Here is a 25512-nt window from a genome sequence, read left to right on the forward strand (position 1 = left end):
ATACCAAAACAGGAGGGGGTACGGTTGGTTGCTGCAGACTTCTTGGTGCCAGAATCCTTTGTTCTTACAGCTGTCCACATAGGTCTGGTCACTGTTTTTATAAACCTCCAACAAGACAACCGTTATTCTCTGTTCCGCAGCTTTTTATCTCTTTATGAATGGAAAAGTATTATACCTTTAAAGGTCAAAGCCTTGAGAATGGGCTATCCTGTATATTTCAGGCTACAGGCAACACTCTTGTGGCAAAAGCAAAAGATACAAAGGTTAAAGTAAGGGAAACAGATCCAATATGGAGTCAGATTTGTTCTTCCCTATTACAAACACAGCTGTGGTGAGAGTGGAGCAGGTAGGTACCGTTGCGCTGGTGCGCTGCAGGTGCCCTTGAGCGCCTCATTTTCTACTCCCCCTGAACTCACCTCAAGTGGGCATCACACACCCTGGGTCCCCAAAGGTTCTCATTCATAGGTCTTTACCTTTCAGGACTTCAGACAGTTCAGAGCTGTTCCCTGTTAAAACCACCCACTGATCTTTCCTCCTCCCTCTTTGACTCTCTCCCATTCCTGCCCCAGGCCCCGAGTCTTGCTATGGAAGGAATATCCCTCCCACTTATCGGAATTCTAACCATTTTCAAGGCCCAGCACAAATGCTATCTCCTTCAGAAGAAATCCCTGATCTTTCTCCCCCTAATTTCCTGAACAGCTAGAAGTACTATTTCTTTCTCCAAACTCCTAGTATTTTCTAACACTTCAATTAAAGCCCTTGTCACTTTTAACTTTGTGTTTTGGTTATGTATTCACTTCTTGACTCAGGGCAGCAGGCTCCTGGACTCACATTTACGAATTAGGCAAGGTGAGAAGGAAGAGGTTTGAGGGCAGCCAAGTGTGTGCACCGGCTGGTCGGGGCTAAATGCAGGCAGTAAAGACGAGAAAGGGGGCTGAGGCTTTCTTAAGGAAAATCTGGAAGGTGGGGGTATCTTCTGAAAACAGGAATCAGGACATCCCACATCCAGGCTGTATCAACCCAGCTGACTTTGCTCAAGCCGGGAAGAGTAGCTGACTTGGGGAGGGGAGCTCAAAGGGATACTAATAGAAGCTGGGGAAAGAGGGACAGAGCTGAGGAGCACTAAAAAAGGAATTGTAGCAGAGCACCAAATGGTAGTGACAGGTACAGCGACTGCGAGAAAGGGGCGGGGCGGGGGGGAGGGTAAGCTGCGAACCACGTGTGCGTGCTACGTGATTAAATTCAAACATCTTCATCACATAACCTGCATTTACATGCAAACGTATTCACTTATGCATATCAGCAGAGGTCTCAGAGGAGGGTTTTTTAGTCTGGAGCTTGTGCAGTCATTGAAAAAGAGAAGCAAAGCTGTCCCCGGGGTACTCCACGCCTGACTTGCCCCTGGGAGCTGGGCTGGTTCCAGGAGGACGAAGACTGAATTAGCTTGACTCGCAGAGGCGGGCAAGCAGCGCCCCTAGCCGGAAAAAGCAGGGCGCCGGCCAAGTGGCGCATGCTCACGCCTCCCTCCCGCCCCACCTCGTCGAGAAGCTGGCGATGCTTAGTGCGCAAGCGCCATCTGTCCGCCCTGACTCCTCCCTCAGGGGCGGAGACAAGCGGGGCCCAAAATGGCGGCCAGCCGCTACCGGCGTCTTCTTAAGCTTTGTGAGGAATGGCCAGTGGACGAGACCAAACGGGGCCGGGACTTGGGCGCTTATCTGCGGCAGCGGGTAGCGCAGGCCTTTCGGGAGGGAGAGAACACCCAGGTGACCAGACTGTGGGGTCCTCCTGCGGCGGGGAGGCGGCTGGGGCGAGGGGAGGAAAGGACGAGGCAGGGCGGGGCCCCGCGCATGCGCGCGCCGTTCCTCCTAGCCGCACGTGCCCGGGGACCCTCTTAATGCCCCGGGAAACTGCGGAGAGCGGCGACCCTTCCTTCTACTCAGCACTTTCATCTGACTGCCCTTTGGAGGTTCCTAAGAAGCTTCTAACAAATTTAGATGTCTGGGACCAGTCGACCTTATTGAATCAATCTCTGGTGGCGAGGCCTTAGCCTCAGTGATTTTAAAAGCTCTCGATGATTCAGGGTGCATCCAGAGTTGAGTCCCACAGCAGTCCTAGGTGGTGACCGTCGTAGGCTTATTGCTCCACTGACACGATGCCATTACCTCGAAGTGTTGTGCAGTGATTGAGCTGATGCCCAAGTACCTATGCAGGACTCCCGCTAAGCCTTGGTGTGCTTTCTGGGCCCCTGTAAGCCGGTGTGGCAGGTTTGAGTCCTCACCCCGTGCCTGTGTGTGTGAGTAGTAGACCTGTGTTCTTGCTCTCCTCCAGGTTGGTGCTGTAGTTCTGGGGTTTGTTCATTCATACAGCACATGCTTAGGGAACACCCACCATGTGCCAGGAACTGTGCTTGGTGCCGGGGAGACAGTAGTTAATTAGATGAGGTCTTGCCCACATGAAATTTAAGTTTACGTCCTAGTTCGGGATGCAGTAAGCAAGTAGACATACATAAGGCAGTCCAGACGAGTACTATGATGGATATGAAATAGAGTAGCATGGTAAAGGGTAATACTAGTTATGACAGGTAAAGCCTTACTGAGTAGGTGATACACAGATGAAATCTAAGGAAAGAAGATGAGCCAACAGTGAACACTTGGTGTTCTTTCAGGCAGTGCAAAGGTCCTGAGGCAGGAAGCAGAAAGCAAGCCAAAGTGGCTGAAGGGTGGCGAGTGAAATGGCATTTGCTAAGAGTTGAGTCAGAGGAAGACAGGAGCCAGGCATGGTACGGTCTTACAGGCAGGCCCTGGTTAGGAGTTGGATTTTATCATAAGACCAGTGAGAAGCCTTTAGGGAGGTTTAGTCAGGGGGCTGATGTGATCTAGTTTACTCTTTTTTTTTTTAAAGATCACTCTGGTTGTACCAGTGAATGGATTATAGGGAGGCAAAAATAGAAACAGCTGGAGAAAAGGCTACTCTGGTAGCCCAGGCAGGAAATGGTGGTGGAGTGGATGAAGATGGCAGCACAGGAGATGGAAGTGGCTGAATTGGAGTTGCGATGCGAAGGTTGCATCAACAGGACTTGCTGTGTATTGGATATAGGGTAAAGGGAGAGAGGACCAAGGATGACACCTAGATTGTTTTGGCCTGAGCAACTGGGTGCACGGTGGTGCCATTTACTGAGGTGGGGAAGATGGGAGGAGGAACAGGTGGGGCGTGGGAAGAACATCTTGAGTTTGGTGTTAGACATGTTTAACTTGAGATGCAAAGTGGATTTACTTCCAAGTGGAAATGTCAAGTCTGCAGTGGGATATTTGAGCCTGGGGCTCAGGCAAGAGGTCAGACACATGAGATGTGATACATACACACACAGCCTGAAGAAATGACTCTTGCGAAATTTGGCCACAAGCTGTGAAAGCAGGAACGTGGCTTTTTGGCAGCTTAGCCCAACCCAGAACCAAGCCACCCACCTGATGGAGCGAGAACAGCATGCCCAGTGGCATCATCGAAACCAAGTGCTAACTGGGTGGTGGGCGTGGAGAGAGCATCTGGCTCGGGGCTTTGTTACGGGGGGAGTTGGGGTGGTCACACAACGCTGAGGGCTCTCACACTTCTTACAGTGGTCTTCACTGGCATAGTATAAAGATCTTGAAGGCAAGAGTTATAATTAGTCCCAACTCTGCACATCCCATAGACTTTCTAGGGCTGTGCTCCCTACATATTTTCAGTGTGAGCTTCCTGAGAATAGAGACGGTGGTATTTTTATCTTTCTCCCCACAGTGTCTAGCATAGCTCCTGGCACATAAAAGACAATCGGTTATTGAGTGGGTAAATAAATGATTGGTTATGGCTCATGAGACAAAAATCATTTGAATATAGTTGCAGATGTAGCAGAACTAGAAGGAGAGAAGTAGTGAAGAGCGAGAAGGGAATATTTCTGTGTCCTGAGTGGTGAGAATTAATTTGTAAGCTTACTCTGTGTGGGGAACTGCGGGAACTACAGAAGAGGGACATAAGCTGGTCCTTATCACCAAGGAGTTTACAGTTGGGCAGACACGTGACTCATTTTAATGAAATTCGGATGGTGAAACCAGCCAGCAGAGAAGCTGACAGAGGCTAGATCCCTGGAGAGGGGAGCGTATGACATTCACCTACTTGACTGTTAGTGTAAGAGGAGCCGGAAAAGGAGGGTAGAGCTTTCTCTTTTAGAGTTGTCATCCTTTGTCATTACCTCGGGAGAGAGTTCTGATGAGTAGAAGGCCCACACAAATTTGAGTCATGGCTCAGTTGATGGCTCCAGGGCAGCTGATGAGTGCATCCCTGGTAGAGTGAACCAGTGCATCATGATGGCAGCAGGCACATTACTCAGGACCACTGTCGTGGTACCTCATCCTGATGTCACCCAAGAATGCACCTGAGCTTAGTAAATCTTTGTGGTAATTTTTAAAAGGAGCAGTCCCTTGCTGGAATTGAGAACAGCTCTGTGAGTCACTCCCACTGACACCTCCGGACCATTTATAAAGACCTTGAGAAAGAAAGGTCGTTCATTAAAGCTGGCAGCGGGCAGGCATTCGACCGCGTCAACTGATCGGTGTGGCGCTCCCCTCGGTTATGCCATTTGCCAGAAAGACAGGACTGGAGAGGGAAGCAGCTCACCTCCACAGCGTGTCTGTTCGTGTAGAGTAGAGGAGCAGGCAGCCCTGCTCGCAGCCTCCTGTCTTTTTGCATCTGAACAGTAATGCTGAACGCGTGCGTGGCACACTTGCATGCATGGTCTCATTTAGTCTAATCCTTAGTGCAGCTGAGTTGAGGTCACCATCGCTTGTTCCCATTTTACAGATGAAGAAACAAAATATGAAAAGTAAAACAGCTTATTCAGGGTTCCCTGGGAGTTAAATGCGAGACAAGCGAGTGTTGTCTCCTTTGTGCCTGATCTGTCCACAGCTCCCATCCCTCCCAAGTTATTTCTGCTTGTTAGAAAGGCCTCTTGTACCATGAGCTTGAAGCCCTCCCTTCCCCTCATTTCCTGCTCAAGACCTCTTTGGACCATGGATAGTTCTGGCAAAGAATTAAACGTCTCTCTGATTACCCACCTGCTTTTCTTTGGCCCAGCCCCTGCCTCCCCAGTGTGGGTGAGGAGAAAGATGGTCCTCAGGTGGGACACCAGCACAGAAAAGCCAGAACCACTAGAAAGCAAATTAATCATTCAGACGTGAAACCAGAGTACAAAAATAACTGCCTCCATTTATTCCACCGCAGATTGCCCTTTGCGGCGTCTCACAGTCCACTCCACCCTAAACCCACCAAGAGAGAGGTGGTGGTGGGAAGCAGGAACACACTTAACACCTCTTACGCCCTCTATCCTATTGTGCAGTTTTTTTAAGTGAATGTTTATGGATTTTGCCCCTTTTCAGTTCAGTTTCCCTAAGAGATCACGTGTTCCCTGCAGCACCAAGAGCTTAATAAAAGAATCACAACATGGGGGAAGGTGGCAAAACAACAGTAATTGTTAAGTGCAGAGGAAGGAGCAAACCCTTCTAATGAGTTCATTAGGTGCACAGGCAGCTTCCTAAGAGGTTCCTGGCAGCACCCACTTATCCAGCACAGGGCACAGCTCTGAGATGCCACCGAGAAAGGGGCTCGCCCACCAGGGAGTTCTTGTATGAAATACCCAGGTTGAAATAATATCAGCCCTGTTTGCAAGGAGTCGAACTTTGTCTTGGGTTGGCAGTAATGTAGGAGGTACATCCAGCTCCTCAGTGGGGAATTCAAAGGTTTTCTGTGATTCTGTCTTTTTAGTCATCCAGTCAAGGCCTGGTCTGTGGCTCGGTGTGGTGGGGTGCCAGCCCAACGTGTGCTGGCAGTGGTGACGTCATGAAGCGTTACCCACGAACGGATATGGGTCCTTTGAAGTCCAGGCTTTGAGGAATGGCCTGAGGACAGATTATGCTATTTTTAGTGGTAATGTTGAGCCCACTGCAAAACAGCTGTTGTGAGGAGAATCATGTCCGAGAGGGAATGCAGGCATCTCCATCTCTTTTTCTCCCCCAGTTCTGGATGGAGCTGGAAGGAGGTAAGGTACTCTTTAGACCAAGGCATGGCAGTTTTCTAGACATGTTTAGAGATGTAAGTGCTCTTCCTGGAGGGCTAGATTATCCACCACTTTCAGTGGGTCACCACTTAGAGATCTTTGGGTCTGCCTGTTGCCTCCTGCACCAGTGCAGCTTTGTGAGGCCTTCAGTGTTGTCTAATCCAGCCTGTGTCACCTCCTCACCACATGTGCCCTGGCTCCAGCGAGGGCTTCTTCTCATTGCCTCCCAAATTGGCCATAATGTAATTTTTTTTTTTTAAGTGTAGTTGATTTACAGTGTTGTGTTAGTTTCAGGTGTACCACAAAGTGACTCAGTTATATTGGGTTGGCCAAAGAGTTCATTCGGGTTTTTCTGTAACGAACTTTTGGGCCAACCCCTATATACCGTGTGTGTGTGTATACATATATATATGTTCTTTTTCAGATTCTTTTCCATTATAAGTTATTACAAGATATTGAATATAGTTCCCTGTGCTATACAGTAGGTCTTTGTTGTTTATCTATTTTATATATAGTAGTGTATATCTGTTAATCCCAAACACCTAATTTATCCCTTCCCTACTTCCCCTTTGGTAACCATAAGATTGTTTTGTATGTAGGTGAGTCTGTTTCTGTTTTGTAGATAAGTTCATTTGTGTTGTTTTTTTAGATTCCACAAATAAGTGATATTTGTCTTTCTCTGACTTATTTCACTTAGTGTGATAATCTCTAAGTCCATCCATGTTGCTGCAAATGGCATTATTTCATTCTTTTTTATAGCTGAGCAATATTCCATTGTATATATGTACCACATCTTCTTTATCCATTCATCTGTTGATGGGCATTTAGGTTGCGTCCATATCTTGGCTGTTGTAAATACTGCTGCTATGAACATTGGGGTGCGTGTATCTTTTCTAATTAGAGTTCTAGTCTTTTCCAAATATATGTCCAGGAGTGGGATTGCTGGCTCATATGGCAACTCTATTTTCAGTTTTTTAAGGAACCTCCATACTGTTCTCCGTAGTGGCTGCAATTTACCTTCCCACCAGCAGTGTAGGAGGGTTCCCTTTTCTCCATATACTCTCCAGCATTTGTTATTTGTAGACTTTTTGATGATGGCCATTCTGACTGGTGCGAGATGATACCTCACTGTAGTTTTGATTTGCATTTCTCTAATAATTAGGAATGTTGAGTATCTTTTCATGTGCCTATTGGCCATCTATATTTCTTCCTTGGAAAAATGTCTATTTAGGTCTTCTGCCCATTTTTCGATTGGGTTTTTGTTTTTTTGTTGTTGAGTTGTATGAGCTGTTTGTATATTTTGGAAATTAAGCCATTATTGGTTGCATTGTTTGTGAATATTTTCCTCCAATCCATAGGTCTTTTTGTTTTGTTTATGGTTTCCTTTGCTTTGCAAAAGCTTGTTAGTTTGATTAGGTCCCATTTGTTTATTTTTGTTTTTATTTGTATTTCCTTGGGAGATTGACCTAAGAAAACATTGGTATGATTTATGTCAGAGAATGTTTTGCCTGTGTTCTCTTCTAGGAGTTTTATAGTATCATGTCTTATGTTTAAGTCTTTAAGCCATTTTGAGTTTATTTTTGTGTTTGATGTGGGGAAGTGTTCTAACTTCATTGATTTACATGAGGCTGTCCAGCTTTCCCAACACCGCTTGCTGAAGAGAATGTCTTTTCTCCATTGTATGTTCTTCCCTCTTTGTCGAAGATTAATTAACCGTAGGTGTGTGGGTTTATTTCTGGGCTCTCTGTTCTGTTCCATTGATCTGTATGTCTGTTCTTATGCCAATACCATGCTATTTTGATTACTGTAGCTTTGTAGTATTGTCTGAAGTCAGGGAGAGTTATGCCTCCAGCTTTGTTCTTTTTCCCCAGGATTGCTTTGGCAGTTCTGGGTCTTTTGTGGTTCCATATAAATTTTAGGATTATTTGTTCTAGTTCTGTGGAAAATGTCACGGGTAATTTGATAGCGATCACAGTAAATCTGTAGATTGTTTTGGATAATATGGCCATTTTAACAATTTTAATTCTTCCAATGCAAGAGCATGGGATATCTTTCCATTTCTTTGAATCATCTTCAGTTCCCTTTATCAATGTTTTATAGTTCTCAGCATATAAGTCTTTTACCTCCTTGGATAGGTTTATTCCTAGGTGGGTTTTTGTTTCTTTGTTTTTTGTTTGGGTTTTTTTTTTTTTTAATGTGAATTTAAAATCACATTTCTGATATTTCATTGTTAGTGTAGAGAAATGAAACTGATATCTGAATGTTAATCTTGTGTCCTGCTACGTTGCTGAATTCATTTATCTACTCTAAAAGTTTTTGTGCTGAGCCTTTAGGGTTTTCTGAATAGAGTCTCATGTCATCTCCATATAATGACAGTTTTACCTTTTCCCTTCTAATTTGGATACCTTTTATTTCTTTTTCTTGTCTGATTGCTGTGACTAGGGCTTCCAATATTATGTTGAATAGAAGTGGTAAGAATGGTCATCCTTGTCTTTTTCCAGATTTTAGTGGGAAGGCTTTCAGCTTTTCATCATTGAGTATTACATTGGCTGTGAGTTTGTTATAAATAGCTTTGGTTATGTTGAAATATTTTCCCTCTATACCCACTTTGGTGAGAGTTTTTATCATGAATGGATGTTGAATTTTATCAAATGCTTTTTCTGCATCTATGAGATGATCGTGTGGTTTTTGTCTTTTCTTTCGTTTATGGGGTGTATCACACATTGATTTGCATATGTTGAGCTATCCTTGTTAACTTGAGATGAATCCAACCTGATCATGGTGTATGATCCTTTTTATATGTTGTTGGATTTGGTTTGCTAGTATTTTTATTGAGAATTTTTGCATCTATATTCATCAAAGATATTGGCCTGTAATTATCTTTTTTGGTGGTGTCTTTGTCTGGTTTTGGTATCAGGGTGATGGTGGCTTCATAGAATGACTTTGGGAGTGTTGCCTCCTCTTCAGTCCTTTAGAAGAGTTTGAGAAGGATCAGTATAAGTTCTTCTTTGTATATTTGGTAGAATTCCCTAGTGAAGCCATCTGGTCCTGGACTTTTGTTTGCAGGGAATTTTTTAAATTACAGATTCTATTTCACTTCTAGTGATCAGTCTATTCAGATTATCAACTTCTTCCTAGGAATTCCCTGGCTGTCCAGTGGTTAGGACTCAGCGCTTTCACTGCCATGGCCTGGGTTCAATCCCTGGTCGAGGCACTAAGATCCCACAAGCTGCGTGGTGTGGCCAGAATAAAAAACCGATTATCTATTTCTTCTTGATTCAGCTTTGGTGTGCTGTGTGTTCCTAGAAACTTAGCCATTTCTTCTGGGTTGTCCAGTTTGTTGGCATGTAATTGTTCATAGTATTCTCTTATGACTTCTTGTATTTCTATGGTATCAATTGTTATTCATTTCTTATTTTGTTTATTTGGGTCCCCTCTCTTTTCTTCTTGGTGAGCCTAACAAGGGGTTTGTTGATTTTGTTTATCCTTTCAAAGAACTGGCTCTTGGTTTTATTGAGTTTTTTTCTATTTTTTTAATCTCTATTTGTTTCCTCTCTAATCTTTATTTCCTTCCTGCTGACTTTAGGTTTTGTTTGTTCTTCTTTTGCTAATTCTTTTAAGTGGTAGGCTGGGTTGTTTATTTGAGATTTTTCTTGTTTTTGGAGGAAGGCATGTATCACTCTGAACTTCCCTCTGCTAACTGCTTTTGCTTCATCCCATAGATTTTGTCTGGTTGTATTTTCATGGTCATTTGTCTCAAGCTATTTATTAATATCCTCTTTGAATTCATCATTGACCCATTGGTTTTTTAATACTGCGTTGTTCAGTCTTCATGTAATCTTTGTTTTCTTTTTTTTTTTCCTCCTCATTTCTCTTTCTGTGGTTCATTTCTAGTTTCATGCCATTATGGTCAGAAAAGATGCTTGAAATAATTTCTATCCTCTTAAATTTGTTGAGGCTTGTTTTGTGTCCTAGTATGTTGTCTATCCTAGAAAATGTCCCATGTACACTTGAAAAGAATGTGTATTCTGGTTTTGTTTTTTTGTTTTTCTTTGGATGTAGTGTCCTGAAAATATCAATTAAGTCTAACTGTTCTCTTGTGTCATTTAGGATCTCTGTTGCCTTATTGATTTTCTGTTTGAAAGATCTGTCCATTGATGTCAGTGGGGTGTTAAAACCTCCTGTTATTGGATTCCCATCAATTTCTCCCTTTATGTCTGTTAGTATTTGTTTTATGTATTTAGGCACTCCTCTATTGGGTTCTTATACATTAATGAGTGTAATATCCTCTTCTTGTATCGATCCTTTTGTCATTATCTAGCGTCCCTCTTTATGGCCTTTGTTTTATTTTATTTTTTTAACTTTTAAAAAAATATTTATTTATTTGTTTGTTTATTTATTTATTTTGGCTGTGCTGGGTCTTAGCTGTGGCACTCAGGATCTTCATTGTGGCATGCAGGATCTTCAGTTGCAGCACGTGGGATCATTTTCTTTTTCAGTTGCAGCATGTGGACTTCTTACTTGTGGCATGCAAACTCTTAGTTGCAACATGCATGTGGGATCTAGTTCCCCAATCAGGATCGAACCTGGGCCTTCTGGTTTGGGAGTGCAAGTCTTAACCACTGGACCACGAGCAAAGTCCCTGGCCTTTGTTTTAAAGTCTATTTTGCCTGATATGATATTGTGACCCCCACTTTCTTGTCATTTCTGTTCACATGAAATATCTTTTTCCATCCCCTCATTTTCAGTCTGTGGATGTCCTTCCCCTAAAGTGGGTCTTTTGAAGGCAGCATGTTATAGGTTCTTGTTTTATTATCCAATCTGCCATTCTGTGTCTTTTGGTCAGAGCATTTAGTCAGTTGACATTTAAGGTAACTGTTGATAGGTGTGTATTTATTGCCATTCTAAACCTGGTTTTCCAGTTGATTTTGTATTTCTTCTTTGCACCTTTCTTTTTGTTTTTCCTTTCAAGATTTGATGGTTTTCATTTGTACTACACTTGAGTTCTTGTCTTCTTGGTTTTTGTGAATCTATTGTGTTTTTGATTCGTGGTTACCCTGGTTTTCAAGTATGTTAACCTATTACTGTGTCTGCTTGCTTTAGACTAGGTAAACATATAAGCTCAAACACATTCAAAAAAATTTGCATTTTCTTACTTGCCTCTCCCAAGTAAGAATGATATGATTTTGATGTCCTGTTTTACATTTTTATTTTTATCCTTTTGCTGTTCATTGTAGTTATAATTGCTTTCACATTTTTTTTAATGTATGTTCTGATTTATTTAAGTGATTTACAATCCTTTCATATATTTGCTTTTCCTATTGTGATTTTTCCCTTTCCTATAGATTGTTGCTTCTTTTCTGTTTAGAGAAGACCTTTCAGTATTCTTTTCAGGATAGGTCTAGTATTGCTGTATTCTTTTAGTTTTCGCTTGTCTGAGAAATTCACTCTCTCTCCTTCTATTATAAGTGATAATCTTGCTGGGTAGAGTATCCTAGGTTGCAGGTTTCTCCTTTTCAGGACTTTAAATATATCTTGCTACTCTCTTCTGACCTGCAAAGTTTCTAGGGAGAAATCAGCTGATAGCCTTATGAGGGTTCCTTTGTAACTTACTCTTTGTTTTTCTCTTGCTGCCTTTAAAATCCTCTCTTTGTCTTTAACTTTTGCTGTTTTAATTATGATATGTCTTGGTGTAGGTGTGTTTGAGTTCGTCTTGTTTGGGGCCCTCTATGCTTCCTGTACTTTGATACCTGTTTCCTTCTTTAGGTTTGAGAAGTTTTCAGCTGTAATTTCTTTAAATACATTTTGGGTCCCCTTTTCTTTTCTTCTGGGAACCCTATTATGCCTAAATTGGCATGCTTTGTATCCCATAGGTCTTGTATTGCTTTCATTTTTTTTCATTTGTCTTTCTGTCTGCTGTTCTGATTGGGTGATTTCCATTATTTTGTCTTCCAGATCACTTATTGGTTCTTCTGCATTATTTACTTTGCTGTTTATTGCCTTTAGCTCAGTTTTCATCTCAGCAATTGAGTTATCTGATTTTGATGGCCTCCTCTTTGTAGTTCCTAGTTCCTTGTTGCAATGATCTGCATTTCTATCGATAGCCTTTCTTAATTCCTTCAGCATTTTTATTACTGTCTTTTTGAACTCAGGGTCTGGTAGACTGGAGAGATCTGTTTCATTGTTTGTTCTTTTAGGGGATTTCTCTTGTTCTTATAATTGGGAATCATTCCTCTGCTCTTCCATTTTACTTATATTACTCTGACTCTAAGAATTGAGGGGGAACAGTTATCTACTGTGGTCACAAAGGGCTGTTTTTATGTGGGAACATCCCTGTGTAGCCTGTGTGAGTCTAATATTTTTGGTGCAAGGAATGTTTTTGGTACGGATGCCTTCCATGCCTTTCCTCAGAGTGCACTGGCCCTTCTCCCCTTGACAGGGGGTGTGATTGGTGTTGTGGTGACCAGAGCCAGCACTGGATGTTGGGCAGGGCCTCCTCTTTGCTCTGTGGTTGTCACAGCCCTATCAGGGGCAGGATCTGCTCCCCAGTTGTTGGAGTAGAAGCCTGCAGATCCAGTTCTAAGCTGTGGTGTGAGGTAGGTGGGACTGGAGCTCTCCCAGTGGGAAAGGAGCTGCTGCATATTCCTCCCCAGGAGTTGTCTACCTGGACATGCACTCTGACCTGATGTGCATCTCCTCCTGTTACCTGGTGTGCATGCTCACAAAGTACTCTGTTGTTGGCACTGCCCTCGGCCCCAGCTCCGCTGTGGGAACACCAGTAATCAGCTCAGATTTCAGCCCCGCTTCCGCATGTGCGTGCCCACAAAGTTTGTTGTTGCTGGTGCCAGACCTGCCTCAGCTAGAGGAGTGCCAGTAATCAGCTCAGATGTCCTGTAGACGCTGCTGCTGGCATAAATTTGCTGAAGTCATGCGCCTGCCAGGAATCAGCTCAGATTTCAGCCCTGCCTCTGAGTGTGGGCAACTCATGGCACTTGCCTGCTCCCAGAGCTCATAGCAGCGGAGCGATGCCCACCGTGAGCATCCTGAGAACAAGGCCGCTGTGGCGGGGTCCTGCCCCCCCCTTCACATGCACATTGACAGTGGGACTTCTATGGCAGACCCAGGCTCCATCCGCTCATAGCACCCCCCATCATAGCCTGGACCACACTCCAGGCCCTTCAGGCTGTCTCTGCACAGCTAAAGTGAGTCCTCTGAAGCCTGAGTTCCAGCCCACAGCCACACTGCACACCAGCAGGCGTGTGTCTTGGGCTAGGAAGTGCAGTGAGGTAGCATGGGCTGTCTGTGTTGGTTTCCCTCTGTCCTGCCTGCCACAGGCCGCCTGCTGCACTCTCCTCTGGGGCTCCCTGTCTGTCCCACTGGACCTCCCAGTCAGTGAAGGGGTTCCCAGGGTAAGGGAGCCTTTCTGCTTTGAACACTCCCTCCCAGGGCACAGGTCCCATCCTGCTTCCTTTTTTCTTTTTTTCTTTCATCCTACCTGGTTATGTGGTGATCTTTCTTGCAGCTTTGGTTATATGAGATCTTCTATCAGTGTTCGGTGGGTATTCTGTGAGAATTGTTCCACATGTAGATGTATTTTTGATGCATTTGTGGGAGGACATGAGCTCCACATCCTTCTATTCTGCCATCTTGATCTCCACCCCCAGTGGTTCTTAACCTTTGAGAACCTAGTGCACAGTGGACCAAAGCCCAGACACAGAGCTTGTCAAGAATCTGGTGGCTTCCGGCCTTGAAGCATTCCTTGGCGTGACTTAAGACCCTGCCTGCCTCGACCATCCTTGTCCCCCTGCCTTTTCATGCCTCTTCCTCCCAGTCCCTCCTCTCATCCCCATTCTGCCCAGGTGCAGCTCTAGCTCTGAAGTCTACACTCCTAAAAGTGAGGGACTCTGACTCCCCATCACGCTGTGAACTATCATTGCAGTAAAACGCAAACCTTCCCTGCCACACCTGCCATGTGAGTCAGGCCTGGTGACTAACTACAGGAGACTCTGGCACTCAGTTACACTCTGACCTGGTCATTTTTTATTTTTAATGTGTGTATATCTTGTCTCAGCTTGATTGCCAACTTCTCCAGAGCCGAGGCTGGGTCTTTATGTCCTCTCACAGCCACCTAGCAGAGCACTCTACATAGTAGGTGCTCAAGAAATAGACTTTCAGTTGAATTCAAGGGAATAGACTCCCATAACGGAATGAACTCATTTCAGAAGTTCATTACTAAGTCATGAAAACCTTTTTTCATAGATCCTCCTGGACTGAATCCAGCTCTACCTTAATTAGCAAAGCAATTTGCAACACCCTTTCTGCAAAGTGCTTATGTATCCCTTTGTGTGACTAGAATAGGGGCCGCTGTACCAATTGCTGTCACCACCCAAAATTCAATTTTGAAAATCGAAATCAGTGCCTGCGGCAGTGATGTAGATTTGTATGTATAAAAGTTTAATATGGTAAAGAGAAATTTACTGACGACTGAGCAGGGGAAATGCAAAAGGAGCAAAAATAGAGCCATAAAGGACACTTTGTCAGTTGAACATCTATTTTATTCACATTTAGGGAGCAGAGCTGAATTTTTCATAATATCCCACTGCTGCCTTTTTCAAACCCAGCGCTGCTATTAGTCCTGAAATGTCCGTAATCTCATTAGGTGTGAATGCAAAACCAGGTAATTTAAAGCTTGTATATAAGAATATTTCTAAAAGTGCATGGCACACTTCATCAGGAAAACCATGTATCTCAAAATTCAGCAATGTTCGTGCTGGAGTCTGTGAATAAAGTGTAGCATGTAGGTACGTGGTGAGGCTTCCAGAATTAGACAGTATTTCTATTGATGTACTTTTAAGTAGTAAATAAGACTATTTAGTAATTGCTGAGCTTGGGTTGGATATGACTGGAAACCCAGAATTGGCCGTGGCTCCATCTCTGCTTAGGCAGTAGTAACTTGGCTTGAAGTTGCCATACCTCAAACTCCCATCACTTCCACGAAGCTGCCTTTACAGTCTCATATAGACACCTCTGACCTCAAATGGGAAATTGGGTGATGAGGTCATTTTTTGGTGATTGGTTATTTATAGGTGCTTCTCAGATTATTCATTGAACTCCAGGCTTTATTGGAAAGTATCTGGGAGACCGTCTGTTTAATACTGAAGGACTTTTGAAAGGTTGAGGGAGCCCAGAGGGTCACTTTGGTTTTTGAGCAATGCTCTGTAGAGTGACTCCGTCCTCTCTCTCTGTCCCTCCCCTCTGCTCTACTGCTCTGTCAGAGGTGGGCAGAGCTGGCAGGAGGGGGACACCGAGAGTACAGAGGGAGGTGACTGAGCAGCCCTCCAGCCAACTCTTACTGTTAGACTCAGAGGAGAGGAAGGAGGGGACTCCTGTTGGCAGGATCTCTGACGGTGAGGATCTGGTGGGAGTGCGGGTCTGATGAGGACGTGATCTGTTGGTGGTCTGCTGGCAGTGGGCGAGCCTGGGAGAAGGGCGCTGGGTAGAGTCAGCACTGTGAATGCCTTTCTTTTTTCTGCGTTGTGTCTTCGTTGCTGCATGCGGGCTTTCTCTAGTTGTGGCGAGTGGGGGCTACTCTTCATTACAGTGCACTGGCTTCTCATTGCAGTGGCTTCTCTTGTTGGAAGCATGGGCTGTAGACGTGCAGGCTTTGGTAGCTGTGGCTCTCAAGCCCTAGAGCGCAGGCTCAGTAGTTGTAGTGCATGGGCTTAATTGCTCTGCAGCCTATTGGGATCTTCTCAGACCAGGGATTGATCCCATGTCCCCTGCATTGGCAGGTGGATTCTTAACCACTGTGCCACCAGGGAAGTTCCTGTGAATGCCTTTCTTAATTAAGAGCTGGATTGAGAGGGTGGTCAGTGATGGTGGGAGGGGACGGTCAGGATGCGTGGCCATGAGGTAGAGGACAGGTGCTGCAGACTGCCACTTGCTTGGCAGAGACCGAGGGTCAGTGCATGATCCCTGCCGAGCTGACCATGGAACTCTTAGGGACCACTGAGAGCCATTAGGCTCAGAGCCGGAGGGAAGCTTCAGTGATCTTCCATCCCTTCATCACTTCCATCTCTAGCTACATGCCACAGTGACACCAGCAACACTGATCGCTTATGTGTCCTAACTGCTGTCCTCTGGGTATGTGTGTGAGCCAGGCCTGGGCCCAGAGAGCCCTCACATCCTGCTGGTGACTTCCGCCCACCCTCGCCACGACACGCGGCAGGGCTTCCCTGACTCCACTGGTGGTGTCAGGGGCCCGCCCTGGACCCCTCATTCTGCTGTCACCGGGACCATCCTGAAGTCCTTCTTCTGTCTCTTGCCTTATAGTTAGTGCAGTAAAGGCCTGCGTTTACTATAACTGTTGACTACTAATAGTAACCAGAACTAATCCCTCATACTTGTCAGTGTTCTAGACCCTAAATGCAAGCAGTCCAGGCGTTATCTCACTTATCCTCACACCACCCTCAGAAATAGGGACTACAGGTTAAGTTGGCCAGTATGCGTCAAAAATGTCAATGCTGGAAAGGCAGAGAAAGGCCGAGGAGGTGTCCTGGCTGAGAGGAGAAAGAAACGTGACAGGTAGTGCAGGAGGCGATCCTGCGCCTAAAGGACTTTTTTTTCTGTAAAGATTTTTACTGAGACAGTTGACAGAGTTGGAATATGGACGATGGAATAGATAGATGTGTTGTATCAATGTTAAATGTCCTGAATTTGGTCATGGAACTATGGTCATATGAGAGAATGTCGTTGTTCTTAGTAAACATACTGAAATATTGTGGTGTGAAAGGCAATGTGCCCCAACTTGCTCTCAAGTGAATCAGAAGAAAAATATGTATGTATAGATACAGAGAATGATAAAGGAAAGGTGGGAAATTTATTTATTTATTTATTTATTTATTTATTGGCTGCATTGGGTCTTCGTTGCTGCGCATGGGCCTTCTCTAGTTGCGGCGAGCAGGGGCTACTCTTCCTTGCAGTGCGCAGGCTTCTCATTGCTGTGGCTTCTCTTGTTGCGTAGCACGGGCTGTAGGCACACGGGCTCAGTGGTTGTGGCTCACAGGCTCTAGAGTGCAGGCTCAGTAGTTGTGGTGCACGGGCTTACTTGCTCTGTAGCATGTGGGATCTTCCTGGCCTAGGGATCGAACCTGTGTCCTCTGCGTTGGCAGATGGATTCTTAACCACTGTACCACCAGGGAAGCCCAAGTGGGAAATTTTTTTTTAAAGTGTTGGGGGCAGAAAGAGATGGCGTGATTTGCCTGATACCCCCATAGCAGGTAAGGGATGGAATCCAAACACAGGCAGTTGGACTCCTCTGCTCCCCGTAGCCATGCACACCTGCTCCACCATGGGCCAGGAACACGGTAGGTTCTTTTAAAGGTATCAGTGAACACATCTGTACAGGTATGAAGAGGGCAAGCAAAAGATGAAATGCACAATTATCTTTTGATAATCTACATAATAGTGTTTAAAAGTTTGGCTAGTGTTACCCTCTTTTTCCTTTTGCATCTTGTGCCTTCTGTTCGTCTGTCGTTCTGGTTAGCTCTTAGTTTTGCATGCCCTGCTGAAGACAGAACGTTCAAAATGCTTTCCCCCAAAGTGTAGGCTGCAGAATTCTGTTCTAGCTGGACTTTACCTGGAAGCGCTGCCTGATGGGGACTCAGAACTCAGTCACCGGCCTCATGTTTTTCCATCCGTTCTTCCTTTTCAGCCCTTAGTCCCAATCCATTCAAATAATGCCTTTGATCGTTATTCAACAAACACTACTGCCTCCTCAGCCCATCACCCTTTCTCTTCTGATGTGGCTACCTGGGTGTTCTTGTGATGGGTGGCCTGAACCTGGGGACGAATGGAGTAGAACTCAACGACAAGATCGTCTTTTTTGTTTGCTGTATAGTGGGGACCTTATTTGACATGCACACAGAGGCAGAAGCGGAGCTGTTCTTATTAAAACGCTTAACTACTGATTTATTTATGCTCTGCCTTCTTTGAAAAGGATTTAAGTTGGAAAAATCCATCATTTGAATTCTGGGAAAAAACATTGAAAAGAAGGTTTCGTTTTGGGGAGCTTTCAGAATTCTTGGCAGAATAATGTAAGGAACTGTAGCTAAATAATGGCAAGGGCAGAAGGAAGGGAAAACTAAGAAGAGGTATGAAAAGGAAGAACCCACCTTGACCGCGTGTTGCCTCTCTTCCCTGGAATTTCCAGCAGGGCAATCTGGAGTATTGCTTTCTTTCCCCCTTTCTGTTTGCAAGCTTCCTCCCGTGTGCTGGGCCTGGTCCTTCCTAGCAGGACCTAACTAGACTCTCCCTCTTGTTCTCAGTTCACCTGTTTCATCCTAAAATACTGCTTTCTTCATGTTTCTTTCCTGTAAAATTCAACAGCTCCCCACTTACCACAGATGAAAGCTCAGATGATTTTTTTTCCTGCCTTTCATAAAAGAATCTTTATTTAATACATTTCATATTGAAGGTTTAACTCAAAAAGCTCTTTCTTTTTCTCCCACCCAGGCTCTCTTACCTTCATGTTCAGGCCCTCGGCCAGATGGTCTGGTCTGAGGCATAGGTAGCATCCCTGCCTCCTCTGCCGTGCTCATGCGACCCCCTGCACCAGCAAGGCGCTCTCCACTCTCCCCAACTCCTGTGCATCCTTCAGAACCCAGTTTAGTCTCACTTCCACCATCCGCTGACCACTTGAGCATGTGGGGACTCCCCCCTCCTCTGACTTCTTGTGGCCCACGCTGCCCCTAGCACTCCTGCCAGTGTTATATTTTTACTGCCGTGCCTCCCACCGTGGTGGCTTGCTGGGTCCCAAGTCACAGGTGCTCGGCAAGTGTTTGTTTGCCAATTGAGTTTTCCTGCAGGTTGGGGAGTTGCTGAGGTGGAACCATTATCCCCAAAAGCTGATTTCTAACAGTGGGACCTGTAGTCAGAGAAGCCAGCGCTGAGCTGCGGGCCTGCTTCCTGTGAAAGCCTTACTTAGGTGGGGTCCTTCCTTGAGGCACAAGGTACAGACCAGTGTGGGAGCAGGGCTGGTTTGCTCACTTTCTCGGGGTTCTTTGTTTTTCAGATTGCAGAGCCTGAGGCCTGTGATCAGATGTATGAGAGCTTAGCACGGCTCCATTCAAACTACTACAAACACAAGGTGAGTGGGCCAGTCTTTTATGTCCCCAGCACAAGACGACCAGTAAGAATGAGTGAAATCTGATTATATGATGTAAACAGTTGTGGTTTTACTACTTTCAAATGTAGCCAGTAATTTCAACCAAGCCAACTAAGGCACCTGGCAGAGGCCTTTAGGTCACCCAAATGAAGGCTGTGTAGAATTTTGAACAGTTGTGTGTTTCATATGCCAGTGGGTGCTTCTGGGTGTGTCTGACAACTGTTGGATCTCACACATGTTTTCCCACCCCTTCTGATGGAACTGGTCTTCCTCACACTCCGGTGATGAAGATAGGGTGACTGGGAAAGTCCTGTCAGACAAAGGTGGGCCTCTCCTCAGCCCTAACAGGACTGCTGTCAAATTCCGTTTAGTGTGTTTTTTCCCCAGGCTTGAAAAGTGTGCTCAGTAACTCTGCAAATATACATGGCCACGTGCCTGGTCTGTGTGAAAGAGGGGATTTCTTCTCAATCCTCACTGCTCAGAGTGAGGTCTTTGAGCCGCAGCATGGGCGCCACCTGGGGCTGGTTAGAAATTCAGAATCGTGAGCCCCACCCAGGCTCCCGAACCTCAGCCTGCATTTTCCAGACTGTACTGGTTCGGCCTCCAGGTGGCGCTGCTCTCCTCCTTCTGGCCTCCGGACACCCATGGCCGGTGAACAGCAGTTAGAGAGCACGCCGTCTCTCCAGGATCATCTGGTCCCAGGTTGTGCTGCAGAACTAATCTTCTCTCCCCTTCCTCTCTCTTCCCTTCTGCCCCGTGTGACCAGTACCCTCGCCCCAGAGACACAAGCTTCAGCGGCCTGTCCCTGGAAGAATACAAGCTGATCCTGTCCACAGGTAGAGAAAGCACAGCTGCTGCCCTTTCTGGTTGGTTTGCAAATGAGTCTTTGAGTTTGAGCGGCCAAGGGGAATTGTCTAATAAGACAGCTTTGCTTGATGGGAAGTCTTGTGGAATAGTCCACAGGAAATTCTGAAGCTACAGGGCTCATGCTTTTTGGCTATAGAATATGGAGAAGGTCAAAGGCATTATTTAAAAAAAGCAAACCCACGTTTAGAGCTTTTAAATTCAAGGCTGGGCAGCAGGGAACAGGGGAATATGTATTTGCCAAATGGAAGTAGTTGAAATCAGGATGGAAAGAGAATAATTTTATTTTTATGGTCCTAAGGGGGCTTTATAAACAATGAGGGTTTTAATTAAAACAAAAAGCTATTCAATAGATGTGTATGGGGATATCCGCCTAAAAGTTATCTGACCCAGGAGACGTGGTCTGTGGGTTAGATATGGGCTTGACTAGGTATGTTTTGGAGTCGTTGATAGACCCTGATTAACAAGAAAGGAAAAACCCTGCCTAGCCCGGCCCCCCTTACTTCCCCATCTCCATTGTCACTGAAAGGGAACGTGGGGGGTGGTGGCAGGGGGAGCCTGGGTTGAAACAGGCAGGTTCTGGAAAATTACTATTTTTATTGCCAAGGATACCACATATAAAAATAGGCTAACCTTTTCTGGGAGGGCATGGCCCTGAAACATTCGCCTTCTGGTACTCTAGAAATTTCTCTTTCCTGTTCCTTTGGCAGCCTTCAGCAACTAAGGTTTGAGGATTTAAGCTTCCAGAAAACTCTTAACCTTCCAAATAGATTAAAACCTGGTGGTGTCATCTGCTATTGTGTGTTGACTCTGATCCTATTTTTATTACAGTACTCTCTGGAAAACTGGGGTAAAGATATTTTGGTCAGGCAGAATCACTTTATTGGCTATTTTAAAAGTGTGTGTGTGTGTACACTTACATATAAATAAATGTACCCCCATGTTCCTGGGCCCATGTAATTACCAGCATCGATGCAGTGTCATTGTGAGGACCCTGAAGAGTTTAAGCAAAGTTTGAACTTGAAATTAGAATGGGAAGAAGTTCCATTGGGACGCCTGAGTTGGGGGAGAACAGGCCATAGCCAGGGAGGGGGAGATGTACGACTCCCCACCACTGGCCTGTGCTGCAGCTTGTCCTGGCTGGGGGTTCAGCCTTAGGAGATTAGCTGATAATTTGCTTTCACAGTAAGCCTCATGTATGTGTTGTGACTGTGTGGAATAAGCTTACCGAATGTCCCCTCTGACAGGGCAGAACACCTTGCAGTGTTACTAATGAGGAGTTGAGGGTCTGGCAGGTCTGAAATGTGGCCGCAGTCTGGGTCCTGGGAGTCTCTGAAGGAGGCCTCGGGGCATGTCGGTGGACAGGAAGCCCTCGGTGTCCCATTTTGTGCCCCACGAAGGATCCTGGACTTCTGGAAAAGTCCTAGGATGGGAGGCTGGGCTCATGGCTGGGGTACAGTACATGTCTGATTTAGTCAAGAGCCCACTGACAATGTTGGAAGATAATGTAAGTTACCTTTTTGTTCATAAAAGCTATTTTTTTTTCTCCAGAAGTTTTAAGAAACTATAAAATTTAAATAATGTGAAAGTCTAAACTTAAAATACAAGTAAAATTAGATATCATAGAACTTTAGCCCTGAGTAGACTTTAGACCAGTGGTTCTCAACCAGGGGGGCAATTTTGCCCCCCCCCCCCCCCCCCCCCAGGGACCTGTGGCAATGTCTGGAGACCATTTTAGTTGTCACAGCTTGGCGAGGAAGGGGCAGTTTGCTACTGACGTCTAGTGGGTAGAGGCCAAGATGCTGCTGCAGTGCCAGGTCAGTCCCACCACAAAGAGTCATCTGGCCCCAAATGTCGCTGGTGCTGAGACTGAGAAACCCTGCCTTGGTTCCTTTAGGGGTGCGGGGAGGGGTGGATGTATGTTTTTAAATAAAGGCCCCACTGGCTCCCACCTGCTCCTGCTGCCTTCACGTCTGTGAACATGGCTACCTTTTCTTGAGTGTGGGCCAGGTGCCAGGTACGTTACCTCCATTATTTCCTTTAAAACTCACAACTTGGGACTTCCTAGGTGGCGTAGTGGGCAAGAATCCGCCTGCCAATGCAGGGGACACGGGTGCGAGCCCTGCCCCAGGAAGATACCACATGCCACGGAGCAACTAAGCCCGTGCGCCACAACTACTGAGCCTGCGCTCTAGAGCCCTTGAGCCACAACTATTGAGCCCATGTGCCGCAACTACTGAAGCCCATGCACCTATAGCCCGTGCTCTGCAACAAGAGGCCACCGCAGTGAGAAGCCCATGCACTACAAGGAGGAGTAGCCCCCACTCGCCGCCAACTAGAGAAAGTCCATGTGCAGCAACGAAGACCCAACACAGCCAATAAAATAAATAAATAAATTTATAAAAACAAAAACAAAAACTCACAACTTTTGAGGCAGGTGTTTTTATCTCCACTTTGTGTTGGAGGAACCTGAGGCTCCGAGGGGACCCAGTGTGGAAATGGTGGGCGGGGGTGGGGGCCCAAGTCTGGCTCCCTCCTGGGTGCCTGCTCAACTCCACAGCGTGGGGCAGACCCAAGTGCCTGGGTTCAAATCCCAGCTCCACCACTTCCTAGCCGTATAGCCTGTTCAGCTCCCTTCACCTTACTCTGCCTCAAGTTTCTACATCTGTAAAATGGAGACAGTAAGGTCTGTGTGGCTCAGGCCAAGTTTTCAGCTAAGCCTCTGGGCCTGTGGGTTGCATAGTTAACGCTGAAGTGCCATTTCTTTGCTCACATGGAACAGAGCAGAGATGGCCCTGCTTAGATGCTGAATGATGACTGGACGTGAGCAGAGGCTGCTCTAAGGACGGTCTCTGGTACACAAGTGCTCACCCACACTCATGGTTATTTGTCTGTTACCCTGCCTGATTTGCTTATCAGAAGTTGGGGCTACACTTCCCTTTCTCAGGAACACACTGTGAAAAGCGAGGCATGCCTGTATGGTGAAAGCTCTGTGGGGCCAACCTGTGTAATCATTTAGATGTCAGCCCTTTTTTGTTTCTTCTCCTTTTGTAGATACCTTGGAAGGGCTTAAGGAGCTGAATAAAGGCACGTGGAAGAAGCTGCAGGAGAAGTTTGCCCCCAGGGACCCTGAGGAGAAGCACAAAGCCTGGGCTCGGGCCTTATCGCGCCCGCGTAGCTAAGCGTGAAGTGCTGTACGTCGCCATCATCAATAAAATGCCCTGATTTCCCTGTCCTCGTTTGGGAATCTCATCTGGCCTTCACAGAAAGGAAGCTGCCCTTGTTGCTCTAAAGAAAGCTCTGGCCTGAGAAGGGATGCCGGGGGAGTATCCGCCCACCCACCGGTCAGGCTAGGACGCCCCCTGGGAGAGGAAGTGCGGGTCTCCGTCTGGGCCTGAGAAGGGAAGGTGACAGGGCCTGTGGGCAAGGTGCTTCCTGCTCAGCCACAGGAGCCCCACCTGCCAACAGGGGTCCTGCTGGCTTCTGGCAAGATTCTCAGGCTCCCTTTTGTTGTAGGAGCTCCTGGGAGAGAGCCAAAAATAGCGGTCAGTGCCAAAGGCAGCGTCCTGTTGCAAACAGAAAGCAGCAGGAGGTGTACGGCAGAGGGATGAGAAAAGCCTGCTTGGCCCTCCTCCCCACTGACTCAGAAGGCCAGAGCTCAGTCCTCTGCCCGTGACCGTGCAGAAAAGCCATGTTCCAAGTTGGTTTAAGGGGCAGAGTAGAGCTACTGACAGGCCAGGTGGGGCCTCAGCTTGAGTCGGCTTCAGCACTCAAGGCTGGTTCTGTGGGAGGTCACACAACAGACCCCCTGGCCGGGGACACACACAGGGTCACCTATTACTCCATAGAACCTTAGCTCTTACTGGTAGATGTTTGCATTCCCCACTTGAGGTTTCTTGTCAAGAACAGAGCTGAGAGAAGGGGCAGGGCAAGGCCGACAGCACCCCTTGTTGGGAAGCAGTGGAAGTGGGTTCTTAAGTTCATTTGTACCTGGACTCCTCACTGTGTTTTGAAATGCATAAAATAAAATACCTAGGATTATGATAGAAACCAGTTATACTGCAGTACAGTTCTGTCCAGAATCGCTTTGAGACAGGATGGCACTCAGCACCTCCCAAGAGCTCAAGGTGAGGCCAGTTGGGCATAGCTCATATTCTGTCCTCCGCCAGCACCATGTTACTACCTGCCCCAGCCCCTGGGGAGCACGGGAGCCAGCATCCCTTTCTAACAGACTAGGTTTATTAATTTATTTAAGGTAATTAACATATTAGTTCTCAAGCCAAAGGATCTGTAAAACATCACACCAAAAGGAGAAAACACAAGCAGTCAAAACCAGCCCCTCTTAACACGCCCAGCCCTGTCACCCGGGTGTGTGACTCTTCCCCAGGAGGCCCAGGAAGAGGCAGGTCTCAGGAGCAAGGCAATGGTCACCCGTCCACCTGGAGCCATCCTGGAGGAGGTGGCCTGGACTTGGACACGGAGGTCTAGGCACTGTCTACAGCAGTTCTGAGGCACAGGGGAGCTGCGCGGCTCTGGGCAGGGCTGAGCCCAGCACCGTGAATACGTTAAATAACAAAGCCCTAAAATCACTAGTGACAGCATCACTGCACCCTCCAGAGGCGGGCAGCAACCAAAATGTAGTGCTTGGAATAGAGAGGAGACCCCACTCCTCATCACCCACCAGGAGGAATACAAAGGAATGTCCGTCACTGCTTTAAGGGACAAAGCAGTTGTCCTTTAAGAGGACTTACCTTCCTCAAAGGCATTAAGGTAAGCCTGAGTCCCAGTGAGTTTCTGAGTTTTTTAAGAGCTTGGTCTGGGCAGGACTGTCAGCTCTGTCATTTCCCCTCCAGGCCTGTCAGAGCCCGCGTTGGCCGGGGGCAGGCGGAGGGCGGCCCTGGCAGAGGGGGAGCTGGGGGGTGGGTGGGCACCTAGCCTTGAGGGGCAGTGTTCCCAGTCTCAGCGCTCCAGCGTCGCACGCAGCCTGATGGGCCTTCCGTGGCTCCGCTCAGCGGCTCATGCAGTTCTGGACATCCACGAAGCCCAGGCGTTGCCGGCGTTTCCGCTGCTCCGTCATCTAGGTTTAAACAGATGCCGGCAGGTCGGAACAGGCCGCCCAGAGCCCACCCTCCCGCCGTGGACCCAGCTGCTGTTCAGCCCTGGCGGCAGGCCGAGGCCCCCCAGGGTGCAGCAGGGATGTCCGCCCCAAAACCTTGTCCTCAATTAGCGCGTCACAAACCACTGATTTGGTGCAGCTGGGAAAGCACCCCACCTAAAGGGGGGCTGCCCGGTTTCATTTAGTCACCGCCAGATGGAGCGGAGGATGCTCTGGGCAAGAGAGGATCTTGAGAAGCGGAAAGAGGCCTCACCCTCCCGTCACCAGTCAGTGCCTTGGGGG

The 25512-nt window shown here is 46.6% G+C and overlaps 2 protein-coding genes across 6 annotated transcripts in view; one reads left to right on the top strand and one right to left on the bottom strand.

Moving 5' to 3' along the window:
• The first annotated feature begins 1581 nt into the window (after positions 1–1581).
• LOC130831631 (ubiquinol-cytochrome-c reductase complex assembly factor 2) lies at positions 1582–23349 on the top strand. Its single transcript, XM_057699924.1, has 4 exons — positions 1582–1763; positions 19158–19232; positions 20017–20086; positions 23169–23349. Exons 1-4 carry the CDS (start codon positions 1626–1628, stop codon positions 23294–23296), a joined length of 411 nt encoding a protein of 136 aa, XP_057555907.1. The 5' UTR covers positions 1582–1625; the 3' UTR covers positions 23297–23349.
• Positions 22494–25512, bottom strand: part of ITPR3 (inositol 1,4,5-trisphosphate receptor type 3) — a 75244-nt gene continuing 72225 nt past the window's right edge. For all 5 annotated transcript variants that reach the window (XM_057699914.1, XM_057699915.1, XM_057699913.1 and 2 more), the window contains one exon: positions 22494–25191. In XM_057699914.1, the coding sequence (XP_057555897.1) occupies positions 25123–25191 (69 nt within the window). In that variant the 3' untranslated portion in view covers positions 22494–25122. The remainder of the gene's footprint in view (positions 25192–25512) is intronic.

Source organism: Hippopotamus amphibius, chromosome 11 (assembly GCF_030028045.1).
Source record: "Hippopotamus amphibius kiboko isolate mHipAmp2 chromosome 11, mHipAmp2.hap2, whole genome shotgun sequence".
Lineage (NCBI taxonomy): Eukaryota > Metazoa > Chordata > Mammalia > Artiodactyla > Hippopotamidae > Hippopotamus > Hippopotamus amphibius.